At 51.6% G+C, this 13,894-nt stretch overlaps 6 protein-coding genes across 6 annotated transcripts in view; 3 read left to right on the top strand and 3 right to left on the bottom strand.

Annotated features, from left to right (window-relative positions):
• The window catches only part of L226DRAFT_437509 (uncharacterized protein), a gene marked incomplete at both ends in the record, with an annotated part of 1,770 nt that extends 1,072 nt beyond the window's left edge, over window positions 1–698 (top strand). The window contains 4 exons of the mRNA XM_067674776.1: window positions 104–254; window positions 371–432; window positions 489–583; window positions 636–698. Of these exons, the coding sequence (XP_067533743.1) occupies window positions 104–254; window positions 371–432; window positions 489–583; window positions 636–698 (371 nt within the window). The remainder of the gene's footprint in view (window positions 1–103; window positions 255–370; window positions 433–488; window positions 584–635) is intronic.
• Window positions 699–1,143: 445 nt separating this feature from the next.
• On the top strand, window positions 1,144–1,522 carry L226DRAFT_435590 (uncharacterized protein; the record flags this gene model as incomplete). Its single annotated transcript, XM_067674750.1, has 3 exons — window positions 1,144–1,188; window positions 1,247–1,302; window positions 1,366–1,522. Coding segments are annotated over 3 exons (258 nt in total), but the record flags the coding sequence as incomplete, so codon positions are not given.
• A 169-nt stretch (window positions 1,523–1,691) lies between these two features.
• Window positions 1,692–2,638, bottom strand: L226DRAFT_524302 (thioredoxin-like protein; the record flags this gene model as incomplete). Its single annotated transcript, XM_067678880.1, has 4 exons — window positions 1,692–1,872; window positions 1,943–1,976; window positions 2,054–2,282; window positions 2,591–2,638. The coding sequence occupies 4 exons, from the start codon at window positions 2,636–2,638 to the stop codon at window positions 1,692–1,694; spliced, it is 492 nt and encodes a 163-aa protein (XP_067533741.1).
• A 1,967-nt stretch (window positions 2,639–4,605) lies between these two features.
• L226DRAFT_536658 (uncharacterized protein) lies at window positions 4,606–5,294 on the top strand. Its single transcript, XM_067681164.1, has 5 exons — window positions 4,606–4,850; window positions 4,919–4,959; window positions 5,011–5,031; window positions 5,052–5,161; window positions 5,237–5,294. The coding sequence occupies exons 2-5, from the start codon at window positions 4,953–4,955 to the stop codon at window positions 5,258–5,260; spliced, it is 162 nt and encodes a 53-aa protein (XP_067533740.1). The 5' UTR covers window positions 4,606–4,850; window positions 4,919–4,952; the 3' UTR covers window positions 5,261–5,294.
• A 1,492-nt stretch (window positions 5,295–6,786) lies between these two features.
• On the bottom strand, window positions 6,787–7,268 carry L226DRAFT_572605 (uncharacterized protein; the record flags this gene model as incomplete). The annotated part of the gene is made up of 4 exons (XM_067684701.1): window positions 6,787–6,819; window positions 6,872–6,925; window positions 6,986–7,049; window positions 7,129–7,268. The coding sequence occupies 4 exons, from the start codon at window positions 7,266–7,268 to the stop codon at window positions 6,787–6,789; spliced, it is 291 nt and encodes a 96-aa protein (XP_067533739.1).
• A 2,836-nt stretch (window positions 7,269–10,104) lies between these two features.
• On the bottom strand, window positions 10,105–13,352 carry L226DRAFT_524300 (uncharacterized protein; the record flags this gene model as incomplete). Its single annotated transcript, XM_067678879.1, has 15 exons — window positions 10,105–10,181; window positions 10,374–10,481; window positions 10,532–10,591; window positions 10,645–10,686; window positions 10,746–10,846; window positions 11,317–11,580; window positions 11,711–11,758; window positions 11,870–11,884; window positions 11,939–11,956; window positions 12,198–12,290; window positions 12,352–12,493; window positions 12,535–12,547; window positions 12,683–12,861; window positions 12,941–13,076; window positions 13,293–13,352. The coding sequence occupies 15 exons, from the start codon at window positions 13,350–13,352 to the stop codon at window positions 10,105–10,107; spliced, it is 1,356 nt and encodes a 451-aa protein (XP_067533738.1).
• Between the last annotated feature and the right edge of the window lie 542 nt (window positions 13,353–13,894).

Here is a 13,894-nt window from a genome sequence, read left to right as displayed (position 1 = left end):
GTGCAATCCGGCCCGGCACTTTGCAAGCACAGGAATCCTCGGAAGTGTTTGGAGATTTTGCTGATGCTATTATGCGTACTGGGGCTGACTTGGTTTCAACCAGCACTCTTGCTGTACGACTATCTGCTGACGATAGATAAGGAAATCAAGCTGTTCTGGAGCTGGAAGTCGACCGGAGCTACCGCGCTGTTCATGGTGAACAGGTACCTCGTCATAATACTGCGACTTGCGAACCTTGCTGGGTTCGTACCGATGTCCGATCAGGTGCGTTTATCCTCTCGTGGTTCAGAGCTTCTACTCAGTAGTTTCTCAGAGGTGAAATCGACCGTCCCTACTGAAGACAGTGATCCTAATACTGTCTCGCGGCCAGGTGCGCGATTGCCGCGAAGATCGTTCTAGGCTTCACCCTGCTTCAATACATCCCTTGGGCTGGTAAGTCAAGTACACTTTGGGACAAGATCTCGGCTCTGACATCCGCCTCGCTCCAGCGTTCGCTGGCCTGCGAGCGTTCGCCCTGAGCAGATATATGTCATTGTCGGCTTTCATATTTGTCCTGTCGATCACAGCGCCCGCAGTGAACATCGTGAGTTGCGATAGATCTATGCATTGCCTACGTCTTGTTGACTGCTATACAGTCTTTGTATCCCTTCGGTTTCACCGGATACTACGACCCTATCTTCGGGTGCATGGCCGTCGACCCGTTGAGTCTGTCGTTATCCCGAAAGTACGCTCTCGCATTAGTGCTTGCTATCCCCCTTGGTGCTGACCGAATGCTAGATGTGGGTTGTTATGTTCGAGGAGACTCCGAGTCAGATGGCGCTAATGATATCTCAACAACAAACGCAATCGTCATCGCGTGTCGGACGTGCTTCCTCGCCGCCGACCTCCTCCTCATCCTAATCACATGGTCGACTATCTCTCGGACGGGGATCGTCAACAGCATGAGCAGAGGCTCGGGGTACACGTCGGCGTTCACCATTGCCGACGTGCTCTTGCAGAACGGTACCGTACTTCCTCGAGTTCTGACGCCCCACGCCGCGTTTCCAGGAACTTTGTACTTCTTGTACGCTTCTGTTTCCTAGGCTTCTGCCTTTTGACGCATAGCAGCGACTGACGAGAGACCGTTCGAAACCCTCCAGCGTCCTCCTTATCCTGCACTTCCTGCATCTGATCCTTTCGATGCTCTCTGTATGTCGCCTGCCGCTACTGACATATCACAGTGACTCGGACTAACCGGAACCTCCAGATCCACGTCGCGCTCCAGAGTCTCAGCTACGGCTATGTGACGGTCTTCGCGGAATCGTGAGCATACTTCGGCTATGACAAGTCTGTCTACTCCGTTCAACTGACCATCTGCATACGCAGCTTCACGGCTCTGCTTGTATCGCGCTTCCTGCTCGACCTTCAGGAAGCGCATAGGAAGGCATTCGACGAGGACTTCGAGAGCGGAACACACGGAGAGACGTCTAACGTGGGTACTGGAACCCTCATCTTCCAGCGAGTAATTGGCTCGCACGACTCTTCCGGGTCTTCTTGAGAACAGGGCTGCCGCTGTATCAAGGGTGTCGGAGGCCCCGCCTACTGCGAAAGTAGTAGATGTGGAACTAGAACACGTAGCTGAGGCGAATGTCGCAAACGATCAATTTCCCAACTAACTCCCAGAATGCCATACATGAACCTCCTTTATACCTCTAAATAAGGAAAGACTCAAAGTAGCTATTGAGCTCCTTGACGCCGTCGAGCGGGGCCACCATGCCCACATAACCATCCGGGCGCACGACGACGATCGCACCAACGTGCTCGTCAATGCCGTACTTGGCGTACCCGCCTCCTCCAGACCGGCCGTGCAAGTCGCAGTCGTCGAGCAGCACCCTGCCAAGTGGAGAGGTCAGCGTTCATATGATTCTTGTCGCATTATCAATGGTGAGGAGGGGACACGTACTTGGAGTAGTGAGGGCGGAAGAACGGCGGGAAATCTGCGATAGCGATACACAAAGTCAGCGCTGTGCGATCGGGGACAGGAAACGCGACGCTGTGGGTGTGGCAAACTCACAGAGATAGTCGACCTTATCCTGCTTTGCCGAGCTGAAGCACAACACATCAAACACCTTCCACTTGCCCGTCTCTCCCCGCCCAAACCGGCGCACGAAGTTCTCCGACTTGTCCAGCTCCTCTGCGAGCGCGTGCAGCTTCGCCTTGTCAGCCTCGATGGCGAGGTCCCCCGCGAAGACGAGGATCTTGAATCGGGTGTCCGCGTGGAGGAGGTCCTGGATCTCCACCACCTGTTTCACTCCAACCAGATAATCTTTGTCAGTAGTTACAGCAGGAATCAGATGATCATGCCCTGTTATTAAGTGAGTTAATCAGGACAGGTTAGCCGGGTTAATTTTCCGAATTCCACGGGCATCAAAAGAAAGCCTTCCAGCAGGAATTGAACCTAAGACCTCCACACCGCAAAGGAGGTGGTGTTATCCGCATGGCTTATGCAGCTACACCACTAGGGCTTTAGGCTTATGCTAAGTGCGTTAAATATATCACCTTCTTTCGGTGCAAGACTTCAAAGAAATGAGCGTTCTCCGGTGGTACTTACATAGCTCACTATTTCGACTTCCTTGTGTTCGTCTGCCCCATCATGCATCAAGGCTCTGATTATATTGTTTCACCATCAGTACCCTCTATATATGGGATCACTGCCACATCCTCGAGGGCATGTCTACTTCTTTACCCCTATAACTAGTGACCCATTGGTATTTTGTTACTTATGTCCTATGAGAGTATTACTCCGCCCCTTGTCTCACGTCTGTTATGGGTAATTGGCTCCTCAGACAAGTTGTTGCCATAACTCTGTGCCCAGTTCTGTGGCTCTGTAGACTCAATACTCAACCCCGATGATAATAATTTCGTAAGTCTTGCACCGAAAGATGGTGATATATTTAAAGCACTTAGCAGAAGTCTAAAGCCCTAGTGGTGTAGCTGCATAAGCCATGTGGATAACACCACCTCCTTTGCGGTGTGGAGGTCTTAGGTTCAATTCCTGCTGGAAGGCTTTCTTTTGATGCCCGTGGAATTCGGAAAATTAACCTGGTTTTACCCTGCTTGATTATCTCACTTAATAATAGAGTGAGATAATCTGATTCCTGCTGTAACTACTGACAAAAATTATCTGGTTGGAGTGAAACAGGTGCGAATGGATACTGAGCGCTCTTGGCGCCGATGGTGGGAGACTGCCGTTCTCTGCGGACAACGGGTAAGAGGCAGTCAGTGGCGGGCCACGCGACATTCTCCGGTCCAATATGCAATGTCGACCCAGTGCCCACCTGGAGCTTGCCATTCAGGGTAGGGTAGTGTTGTTGCGAAGTGAAGTCAAGGTGCCTTCACGGCGTCAGAGTTTGCACCTTGAGGCACTTCACGGCACCACAAGGTGGCCTCGAAGTGCCTCGTGGCACCGTGAAGTTTGTCCGGAGTACCAGTCTGGAGCCCGATAGTGGCAGGCAGGTTGCACCAGCCCGAGGGCATGAATGCATGACATGGGAGTGGATGGTATGCAGTAGGACTAGTAGGATACAGAGTATGATATACAATTTCTACACTAAGGCTTGTCGTATCTTGAATATTATAGTGCAGCATTCACATTCACTGGACTGCTTCTATAGCGTCTGGTAGCGTGGCCAGAAGGTGCGGCTTGGTTTTGAAGGGTGTGTTGAAGAATTTAAGGATAGATGGCATCAGTTCATTTGGGAAGATTGCGGGATTGGTCCTAGGGTCAGAGAGATGTTGTCAATAAGCTGACGAGTAATGTTCACCAATCTGTACATACTCACTGTGTGCAGGAACCCGGAAGAGCTGCGTGTCGGGAACTCCACAGCCCCTGCAAGAATGTAATGCTTAAGACATTGAGCATTGAACACACACCAGCAGCCCAATGAATTCCTTATAACTCACCCATAATCACGACAGCTCTCCAAATGCAGAATTGCGGCTGCCAGGAGACAATTAACGCTTTGGTCTGAGGTTCATGTAATTTTCTGGAGATTAACTACTGTACAATCTTATGCTAGTGAGGATTAGCATCAGCAAACAGGGGAGTTGACGATAGGGGAATATGGGCAAGACGAAGCATGCAGAGCAAGGCAGGCTCGGGTCTGAGTATTGGGTGTCTGCATTGCTCGATTGGGAACCGTCTATCCGACGGCCACCTGTATGATTCCGTCCGACTTGAAGCTCAATTGTAATGAGCTAACAGTTTATTCTAGTAAAGAAATAGAATTATCAGCTTCTGTACCTACCTGAGAGACCCAGTTTGAGAAGTATTCACTTGTGCGCGTGCATCAGAGGCGACTGGAGTCAAGCTGAATGCCATCCTCGTCCTCATCCTTGTCTTGAGTACTGTATGTAAATGAACATCATGATCATGTCGTTGTCATTGCCAGCCATATCTAAAAGAACTTGCGAGGCTGAAACGCACCCACATGACTGTATGCGTGTGCAGTATGACGCGCACACATTTTAGGCAAGTGGAGGATCAGCCGTCCATGCAACTTTGGCAGGTGTGCTACATAACGGACCTCCGCGACACTTCTTCCTTCTTCTGCTTTTGTCTCTTGACCACCACTACCCGTGCTTATTGTTCTCATCTGCTTCCCTGCCTCTTCTCAACAATTGCAATGACACGCCATGCGAACCACCGAATGCGGTCATGAACAAGTGGTGCGCGCAGTCATCAAAGCCGAGCACGTCATCTTCAATAGTGGCCAAGGATGCCTCGGCTTCTATGCAGAACTCCCAGGGGTCATCTTCGGCGGCAAAGAACTTTACTCAGAGCAACACAAGCAGCAGACAGGCTGAGGAAGGTGTGTATGAGCAACTGGGTCACTATATGCGCTCTTATCCTGACCTACCCCAGGCCGCCCGCGCATAGAAACTGTCACCGCTGAGCAGCTCATTCGTGCAATATGCCTGGTAAGTACATTCCAGCTTTGAACATTGTCCTATACTGACCTGCGATCACAGCCTGGGGTTCGCTGGTGGGTAGTGCAAACAGCCGCCAGCAGTGCAACTCCACGGATTGGCATGTTCGCACACCGTACTGAGAACTGGCATGCGCGTCAACGCTGCGTCTGTACAGAGCGACCATGGCATGGTGTGCAATGGATGCACTCAAGTATGTAGCCCTGTCTCCTCCGCTTTTGCTGAATGCACCCACCATTGCATATGGTCTGAAGAGTGCTCGATCCAGCCAATCATCGGCGTGTGGTACTAGTGTGCCAACTGTCCCGCATACCCCAAACCCATTAGTCTGGTATGTAATGGCTTGAAGCTTACCGCATGAGCAAGCATCCTCACGATGGTTGCGGTGCCTTGTTTCAACGTTCAGTGAAATTCACAGCGCAAATGGTGCAAGGCGCGCTCATACGCGCTGCACGACCCATGGCACGTCTTCTTCAAGCTACCGAAACCTGTCGACCAGCCGCTCGTTTTGCAGCCGCCATTGCCGCAGCTGTACGTGCTTGTGCCGCCTCGCTGACTGCACCCAAAATAGTTCACAGTAACTGACAGGTACAAGAGGCCGGTCGGGCCAGCGGATGGTGTGTTCAACCTGGTGGACCTGAAAGGTACTTTCGTGTCGCTCCGTTCGAGAATGACACTGGGCTAACAACAATTGTCATCATCAGTCATATGCACGTGTGCCATACACAGGGTATCTCCGCTTGCTGACACACACATTTGCAGTGTGCGATCAGTGCATGTCTCACCTCCAGGAAGTGGTTCCATTGTGGCGATCGCTACACCTGCAACCACTGCAACACATTTGCAACATCGACAATGATGATGACAACGGTTAGGTGAGTTCGCTCTGGACGAGTATGTACATGCGCCCTTCACTGACCATACTGTTCAGTAGCACGACTCTTGCTGAGTCAAGGCTCCCTCCTACAAATGGTAAGCATGCTCTCTCCCTTTCAAATGCTTTCGCCCATTTTGCTGATGTTCACTGGATCAGTATCCTTGCAGGTCTTTGAACGATTCCGCTCCTTCAATACTCTGCTGCCACCAGGACCCGTATGCCTCTTGCCCCCATGTTTTGTCTCAGACTCTGTAGCTCGGCGCCAATATGCTTGTGTATTGTATTTGACTGTCAATGAATCTATTCGATCTTCAGACATCTTCCCATGCGAGTTTCTGTTGGCGATGATTCATGAGAGCTAGGGCAGCTTTCTCTCCATTCGTATTACTGGCTCTGTAAGTACAGATGCCTATCATTGTCCAACTATCTTACAGGCTATAGTCAGAATCTGATGGTCAGTTACCGGGAAGCGTCCTTATGGGATGCTTCCATACATTTATTTATCCAGGAAGGAGACCATATTGTAAGTAAATAAGTAAATGGTAAGTAAATTTGGACGTCTGCATTAACTGGGAGCACACTGATAACCTAAGCCCTATTACTGGACCCATACAGGCCAATTTGCGGACTACAGGGCAAGATACGCCCATATATCTGGAACTCCCAGTTTCGTGATGATCAAGACAATAAAACAGGGTGCCGAACAGGAGAGCAACAGGCAGAAGGAGCGGAATATGGTCAAGAGAGGCCCGGAGGTGCATCAGATACCGTGTCGTGTCAATCACATGATCTGTTTAACGCTGGCTCTCTCACAGCCGAGTTTGGGTAGTCGCACTTCAAGGCACCTCAAGGCGGCCTTGAGACTCCGTGAAGCCACCGTGAAGCCATCAGCTAAATTTTTGGTCGCTTCATGGCACACTTTGCTTCACGGTACTTAGACTTCACGCCAACACTAGGGTAGGGTTCCAGAATATCTGCAGAAATTGTGAAAATGGTCCGAGTATTGATAAGGTAATGGCGGCCTACCAATTTCCAGACGGGCTGACATCTCTTCAAGAGATTCTCCACCAATCCGTAGCTCTGAGAAGAAATGTTAGTTTGTGATCTCTGATGGTTATATGATAAGGAATACACTCCTACCTGCAAGATCACGATAGTGCATGGCTGGCATCCGTCAGCTTGTCCAGCTGCGAGGCCGATGAGTCTGGAGGTGCGAAGAATGAGATGAAGCCGATAAGTTGGCATGCACGCAAGGCATGCTGGTAAGAAGTGAGACAACTTACCTCTTGTCCACAATGCAGACCTTAATGCCAGCAAGGTTGAGTGCGTTCGCGCACATGACTCCTGCGGGACCAGCTCCGATGATGAGGACATCCGTGAAGCTTTCCTTTGTTGAAGTGAGGTTTGCGGTAAGCTGCGCCATCTTGCATATTGCTGAGGGGGGATGCATTCACGTTCCTCTACCAGCATTCTCTTATAGGCTGTTGCTTGTTTGCACACTCCTAGAGGAGTGGGCTATAGGTGAAGTACATCAGAAGTCCGGGAAACTGCTGAATGCACTGAGGGCGCTGAGCGTGCTGGGGGTACTGACGCCGGACCCTCCAACTTGTATGACATGTCAGATGAGAACGGCGAAAGCGTATAGCCTGATATTCTGCACACATACCATATAGCATTTCTCCTGCCTAATTCCCGAGTCGTTAGGCTGTACCTGGAGTGTGTCTCTTGCAGTAGATCACCCAAGTACATGCTGATTTTGGACTTCCTGGCCTCATGTGAGTTGCTGTGCTGTGATGCATGTCATCAAAATCGATCAGAGCATACCTGGGAGTTGATAGTATCGACATCTTCACAATAATTGTTTGCTAGGTGAAGGGTGTTGAAGTAGCAGGCATCAGAGTACGTCCCGGAGGTTCTGGCGCTTATTGCTGCTGTTGTGCGGGAGTGCTGGCTGTGCTGAGGAGCGCTGTGGGCGCTGCCTCAGCGTGCACAGCAATTTCCGGGACTTCTGATGTAAGTATCACGATGTCAGCAATTCCTGACAGTGAATAATCCTTGGTAATTGTCATCAACAGATGGTATCTAGAGCCAAAGTCCAAACGTATGGGGAAAGGATCAGCGTCACGCTCTTCAATATGCAATGAGTCGAGTAGGGCCCAGCACGAGTGACCCACGGATGTACCCGTTATCCGTACCCACGGGGTTTCAAAATCCAAAGGTCATACCCGCATCCTTACGGGTATGTTCCCACAGATTACCCATACCTGTGGGTATGATATTCGGATACCCGTGGGTTTATGCAGCCTGCAGATGACCCAGGTGACACCCTCATGTTGTAGGCACGAACTGTGCGATTCTAATGATATGTCACATGAATTTTTCCGATCAAAACTGAGTGTGCTAGAGGCGAAATAAACATGCCCAAATCCGGAAGTATAGGCTGTCTTTCGTGCCCACGGGCGCTTATTTACTATTTTGGGCGCGAAAGACAGCCCATCCTTCCGGATTTGGGCAAGTTTATTTTCAACATAGCACACTCAGTTTTGATCGGAAACATATGTATATTATATCGTCAGAATCCCACGGTTAGTGGCTACAACATTAGGTTGTGCAGGTACCCACGGGTTTACCTAGCCATACCCGCATCCTTGAAAACCCGTGGGAAACAGGTACTTATACCCGTGGATGTACTTACCCATGGGTATTCCCACGGATTTATCCTTGGGTACCCACGGGTTTTGCTAACTTGTGCTGGGCCCTACCTGGCGCTCCCTCCTCCCTTACGCTGAGCCTTCCCCGAGCTCGAGCCCTACTCGCTGTGTGGTCTTGCACGCTCTTTTCCCTCCCACTACTTACTTGCTGCTCCAACTGGCACACCCTGTATGCCCATTGTCTTCTCTTTGTGCCGTTCAACATCCTCGCTTACCCTAATTTAAGGTTGCTAACTCATATACCATTTTCTCGTCTACCCCCACAGTACCGCAGCATTTCTCAGTTCATGGAGGAGACGTTCCCTCCACTCTGAATGTATATGATAAGCTTTCAGAATGCCGGAATGTGAGACTCTGAGCGAAGTTTGGTCGGCAGCTATTATGGAGGAGGGACCGGCGCCTGTGGTCCTGAGGTGGAACCAAGTATAGAGTGACTACGATGCCTGTATGTGATTCAATTCTATTTTTCCTAGATAGAATACAGGTGGATGGGTGTATGTGTGAAATCTGGAGAGGGTTCAGTAAGGTGATCATAGAGATCCTTCAAACGGCAGACAGGAGAGCGAAAGTGGCCAGACAGGGAAGCAGTGAGCACCGGACAGCATAGGCACCGCCACCGGACCGGAGACATATATTGAGGAGACTAAGAATTGATAGTGGAGGGACTGCCGCGTCTAACAATGCAAATTAATAGGCTACTAACGAGCGGACGCAATCGCCATGTGAATTGACAGGGAGCTAATAACATAGGACGTTATACCCCCTTGCGTTGGATTTCGTGTTTGAGCGAGCAAGCGCTTGCTTGCGTCGTAGCGCCTGCGACAATTTTCGTGTGCGGATGGGCGCCTTATGCCCCATCTGTTTGCCTCTGTACCACGACACTATCGTACTGGACAAACAGAATTCTACGTTATTCTGCTCCTCTGGCGATGTTCGATGGTTTGCTCCAACACTCCCTGTACCAGGAAGGGGTGAAGATCCTCTTGGGGAAGCAGGTTCAGCTGGAAACTAAGAGACCTGAGGTCGTTTCTATTCTTCCTGCTGAAGGAGCCCGACGTCCGGCCGCAACGCATGAGAGAACTCATCCTGGACACGCACGATCTTTCGTTCAAGCTTGCGGAGGCCTTCGGTCCCATTTGTTGGTTCATCAAGGGTCTCGAGAGACTGGAGATTAGCTGTCCAGAGTCGATGATGGGCTCGCATCCCAAGATCCCACGCGGTCTGGTGCACTTCAATGAAACACCCATCGAAACCGGCCAGGGCTTTCCCTCGCGTAATGGTACGTGCATCAGCAAACGGGGGAGTTGACGATAGGGGAATACCCACAAGACGATGTGTGCAGGGTGAGGCAGGCTCCGGTCCGAGTACTGGGCGTCTGCATTGCCCAATTGGAAACTGTCTACTAGACAGCCACCTGTATGTTTCCGTCCGACTCGAAGCTCGATTGCAATGAGCCAACTGTTTGTTCTAGGAATGAAGGAGCACGGTCAGGTTCTGTACATACCTGAGAGATTCAGGTTGTAAAATGTGTTCATTTGCACGTGTGCATCAAGAGGCGACTGGAGGGCTAGCGTGCATATCTAACTCGAGCATACAGAGAATGTCGTCCTTGTCCTCATCCTCGCCTTGAATGGGCATCATAAATATGTCGTCGTCATTGCCAGCGGCCAGCCATAACAAAAGGAGATCCCGAGGCTGAAACACACCCACATGACCGTATGCGAGCCTTGCCGTATGACGTGCACGGTGTACGTTTCAGGCAAGTGGAGGATCAGCCGCCGCCCACGCGACTTTGGCAGGCAGGCTACAAAACGGACCTCTGCGCGCACTTCCCCTTCTCCCCACTTTTGTCTCTTTACCACCACCGGCCGTGCCCTTCACCCTCGTCCACTTCTCGTCCGCTTTCCTCAAGATTGCCATGCAAGCTTCCACCAGTGGACGGCAGCGATCGCAGTCATGAACGAGCCATGCGCACAGCGCTCGAAGCCAGAAACGTTGAAGAGCTTCATGCAGGGCAGTTGAAGCAGAAGGCAGGCTGAAGGAGGTATGCATCAATAATTAGGTCACTATATGCGTTCTTTTACTGACCTACCCTGCATATACTAGATGAAGAGGACATCGAGAACATTCCTGACAAGGAGAGAAAGCAATAAGTACGTTATGGCTTTCGAGCATCATCGTATACTGACCTGAGCTCACAGGTTCAATGGCGAACGGCCGCCTGTGGCGCAACTTCTGCAGATCCGCGTATTCGCACACCGTGCTCGGAACCAGCGCGTCGACATTACACCTGTGCAGAGCGACCACATCATGGTGTGCAATGTATGCGCTCAGGTACGTGGCATCATCTACTCTGTTGAATCTGCACCCCCTACCCCGCATATACCCTGGCTAAGTGATCCTTGCATCGACACCCCTTGCCCACATCCTCTCGAAGCTCATACTTCCTCAACCCCCATCCGCCGACTCTCAAAGACACCCCGATAAGTCGCGTGGGTTGGGACTATGAACAGAAGAAGCACAGCATCGCGTCTTCTGCCAGGAAATGTCTGAGTGGTTCCTGCACATGCCTGTTTGTCTGCGGTTCCACCGAATGGCGACAGACGACTTTCACCACCACCACGTGTCAGCGTGCGAGCTTGCTCTCAACATCGCCTGGTGGCCCGGCCTCTGGTGAGTCCATGAGCACCCTGAAATCAAGGACCTGATCAGGTGCATTGTACACATCATGAGCGATGAGGTGCGCAAGACACGACGCACCCATGCAGGACATCGCAGGGACCTTGGAGCACCTTACTTGCACGCTGCACACACAAGGCAACATCCGGGCATACTCCATCGCCTTCATGTTGTCGGCCACCTCCTGCGTCGACGAGGACAAGACGAAGGTAGACTGCGAGTCCATCTTCCACCACCTTAAGACGGCGGAGCCGGCGACAGAACATAAGTCTATCCGTGATGTCCGGCGCTGCGTACACGCATTCCGCATTTGCGCCGCCCCCCTCCCTGCTGACGTTGAATACACTGGCTCGGACAAGCATACACGTGCCCAAGGTGAGTAGTCATCCTCCGGTCAGCAGTTGTATGCATTCTGACTTCGAGCGTGTTGGCAACATGCCAGCAACGGACAATCTCTGTGTCCATTGTTGCCCACCTCCTCATCACGAAACCGGGGTTCCCAGATATATGGGCGTATCTCACCCTGTAATTTACAATTTGGCCTGTATGGGTCCAGTAATAGGACTTGAATTACAAGTGTGCTCCCAGTTAATGCAGACGCCCCAATTTACTTACCATTGACATATTTACTTACAATACGGGCCCCTTCCTGGATTAATGAATGTATTTCAGCATCCCAGAAGGACGCTCCCCTGTAATTGACCATCGGATCCTGAACAGCCTGTAAGATAATTAGATAATGATAATAACCTGTATGTACAGGGTCACGAAGAAGAACGGAGAGAGCTACAGTAGCCTTCATGATTCATTGCCAACAGACACTTGCACGAGAAGATTGAATGAATTCATAGATAATCAAATACGACGGCATGATACATGAGCAAATGCGAGTAACAGAATTGCTGGGCGAGTAGCGCGCAGCGAGCGAGAACATAGCGAGCAGGAGTGGGGTCAGCACCCACCGTCGTGGTGGGCCGAGGTGTGAGGAGGAGATGGACGAGGCGGCATCGGAGTAAACAGACTCTCCCGAGTACGGCGAGTCTGTGCCGTGGTTGCTGTACCAGGAACATCCCGTTAAGCGACTTCGTATGAGAAGGCCATTGATTATGCACTCACCTGTGCCAGTCGTCCATGAAAGTAGGCTTGTGTACGATGGGAAGCACCGGATGCATGTACGTGATGTAGAGCTCCAAGAGCAAGTTCCTGGGTGTCGATATCCAGCAGTCGAGGGACAAACTCTTCAAACTGGCGTCGTTGGCTGTTCCAGACAGCAGGGGGGAGCGGAGACCATATCCGCACCTTGGGGAACCGCCTATATGCGCGTGAACACGCTCAGCATCGCCAGACAAAGATGATAAATGGAGCATAAATGCACCTTTGCCTCGACCGTCCCGCCTCTCCTTCACCCCAAGCAAGTGCAAGCCACTCATCTTCCCAGGGTACGCACCTGCTCATCCTCGCTGATGCTCAGCTGGCCCACTGCCACCGCAATCTCATCCTCTCCGCTCTCCGCTCTCGCTGTCCTCCATGCTCTCGTCCTCCTGTCTCCACCGGGGTGACCGGGAACACGTCCACAAGGACGACGGGTGCGCAAGGTCGCCCAGCTCGGGCAGCTCGTCCAACCGTCTGCACTGCCATCTCGAGTCGCACAAAGATGCGCGCGACTGCGCCGCACCGTTGTTCTTGCCCCGACTCGAGGACACACTGGCGTTCTGAAACATCGTCGACGGACAAGACCCATGTTCGTGCTCGTCCTCGATGTCCTCTACTGTGCGCGACGCGACCTGGTCGTCCGGGAGCAGCGTATCGCAGTGCGCCGCCGAGTTGAGCCGCTTGATCACCTGGTGTCCGACATGTGCGGATCGGGGAGGGCAAAGAGGCATGGGGTAGACGTGAATCACTTACTGAGTCGCGTGCACGACGTTGCTGTCGCCTCGCGTGGGTCTGGTGGCGCTATTGCAGTGGCGGTACCTCTTCCATGACTGCGACCCTTGCATAATACGCATATAGCCACTAGTACATATGCATATACTCACGCGTCGTCATCCTCCTCGAACCTGCTCCTGTACGGGCTGATCTGCGTAGCCCAGCATCAGCCTCCGGGATCCTTGAGGCATCTAACGCCGTCGTATTCGATGGGGTTGCGGATGACGTGACTGACTGCTCTTTGCTGGTGACTAGGATTGCATTGTCGGTGAAGGTCGAGCGGTTGCAGGCAGTACGAGCAAGGGATGATGGCAGAGAGAGACCGGAGATAACGGAGGCAGCGCGTGGTGGCAGAAGAGAGAGAAGAAGTGGATGGGGAGATGAGTCTGCGCAGCCGCTTTTTGTGGGGGAGGGGCGTGGGCGTCTGATTGGGAGCTTGCCTAAACACTGCAAAGAAAGTATTCTTTCCCCGGATAGCAAAGAATAAGAGATCGAATTATTGAAAGTAAGGAATTTATTGAGCCCAAAACTTTGCCTGTAACACCCTTACACTTCCTATGAAAGGCCTACAAGCAACTCCCACTTGCCTAAATGAGACTTTCCTCAAATATTATTTACTCCAACAATGTGAATTATCTGACCTCGTGAAACTGAATGATACTAACATTTCCGAGGGATATTGGTCAGGAGGAAAGGATGCTCCCGTTGCAGTGAAAACGCGACACGTTGCGCG

Source organism: Lentinus tigrinus (genome assembly GCF_003813185.1).
Source record: "Lentinus tigrinus ALCF2SS1-7 unplaced genomic scaffold L226scaffold_19, whole genome shotgun sequence".
Taxonomy (NCBI): Eukaryota; Fungi; Basidiomycota; class Agaricomycetes; order Polyporales; family Polyporaceae; genus Lentinus; species Lentinus tigrinus.
Note: the sequence above shows the minus strand (reverse complement) of the source record. Positions and strands in the feature narration are given on the sequence as shown.

What these genes read in the sequence shown, in the direction of transcription:
- L226DRAFT_536658 (XM_067681164.1), top strand. An exon ending in TGTGCAATGGATGCACTCAA is followed by an intron (nt 5,162 to 5,236) that starts GTATGTAGCCCT and finishes TGCTCGATCCAG; the next exon opens with CCAATCATCGGCGTGTGGTA.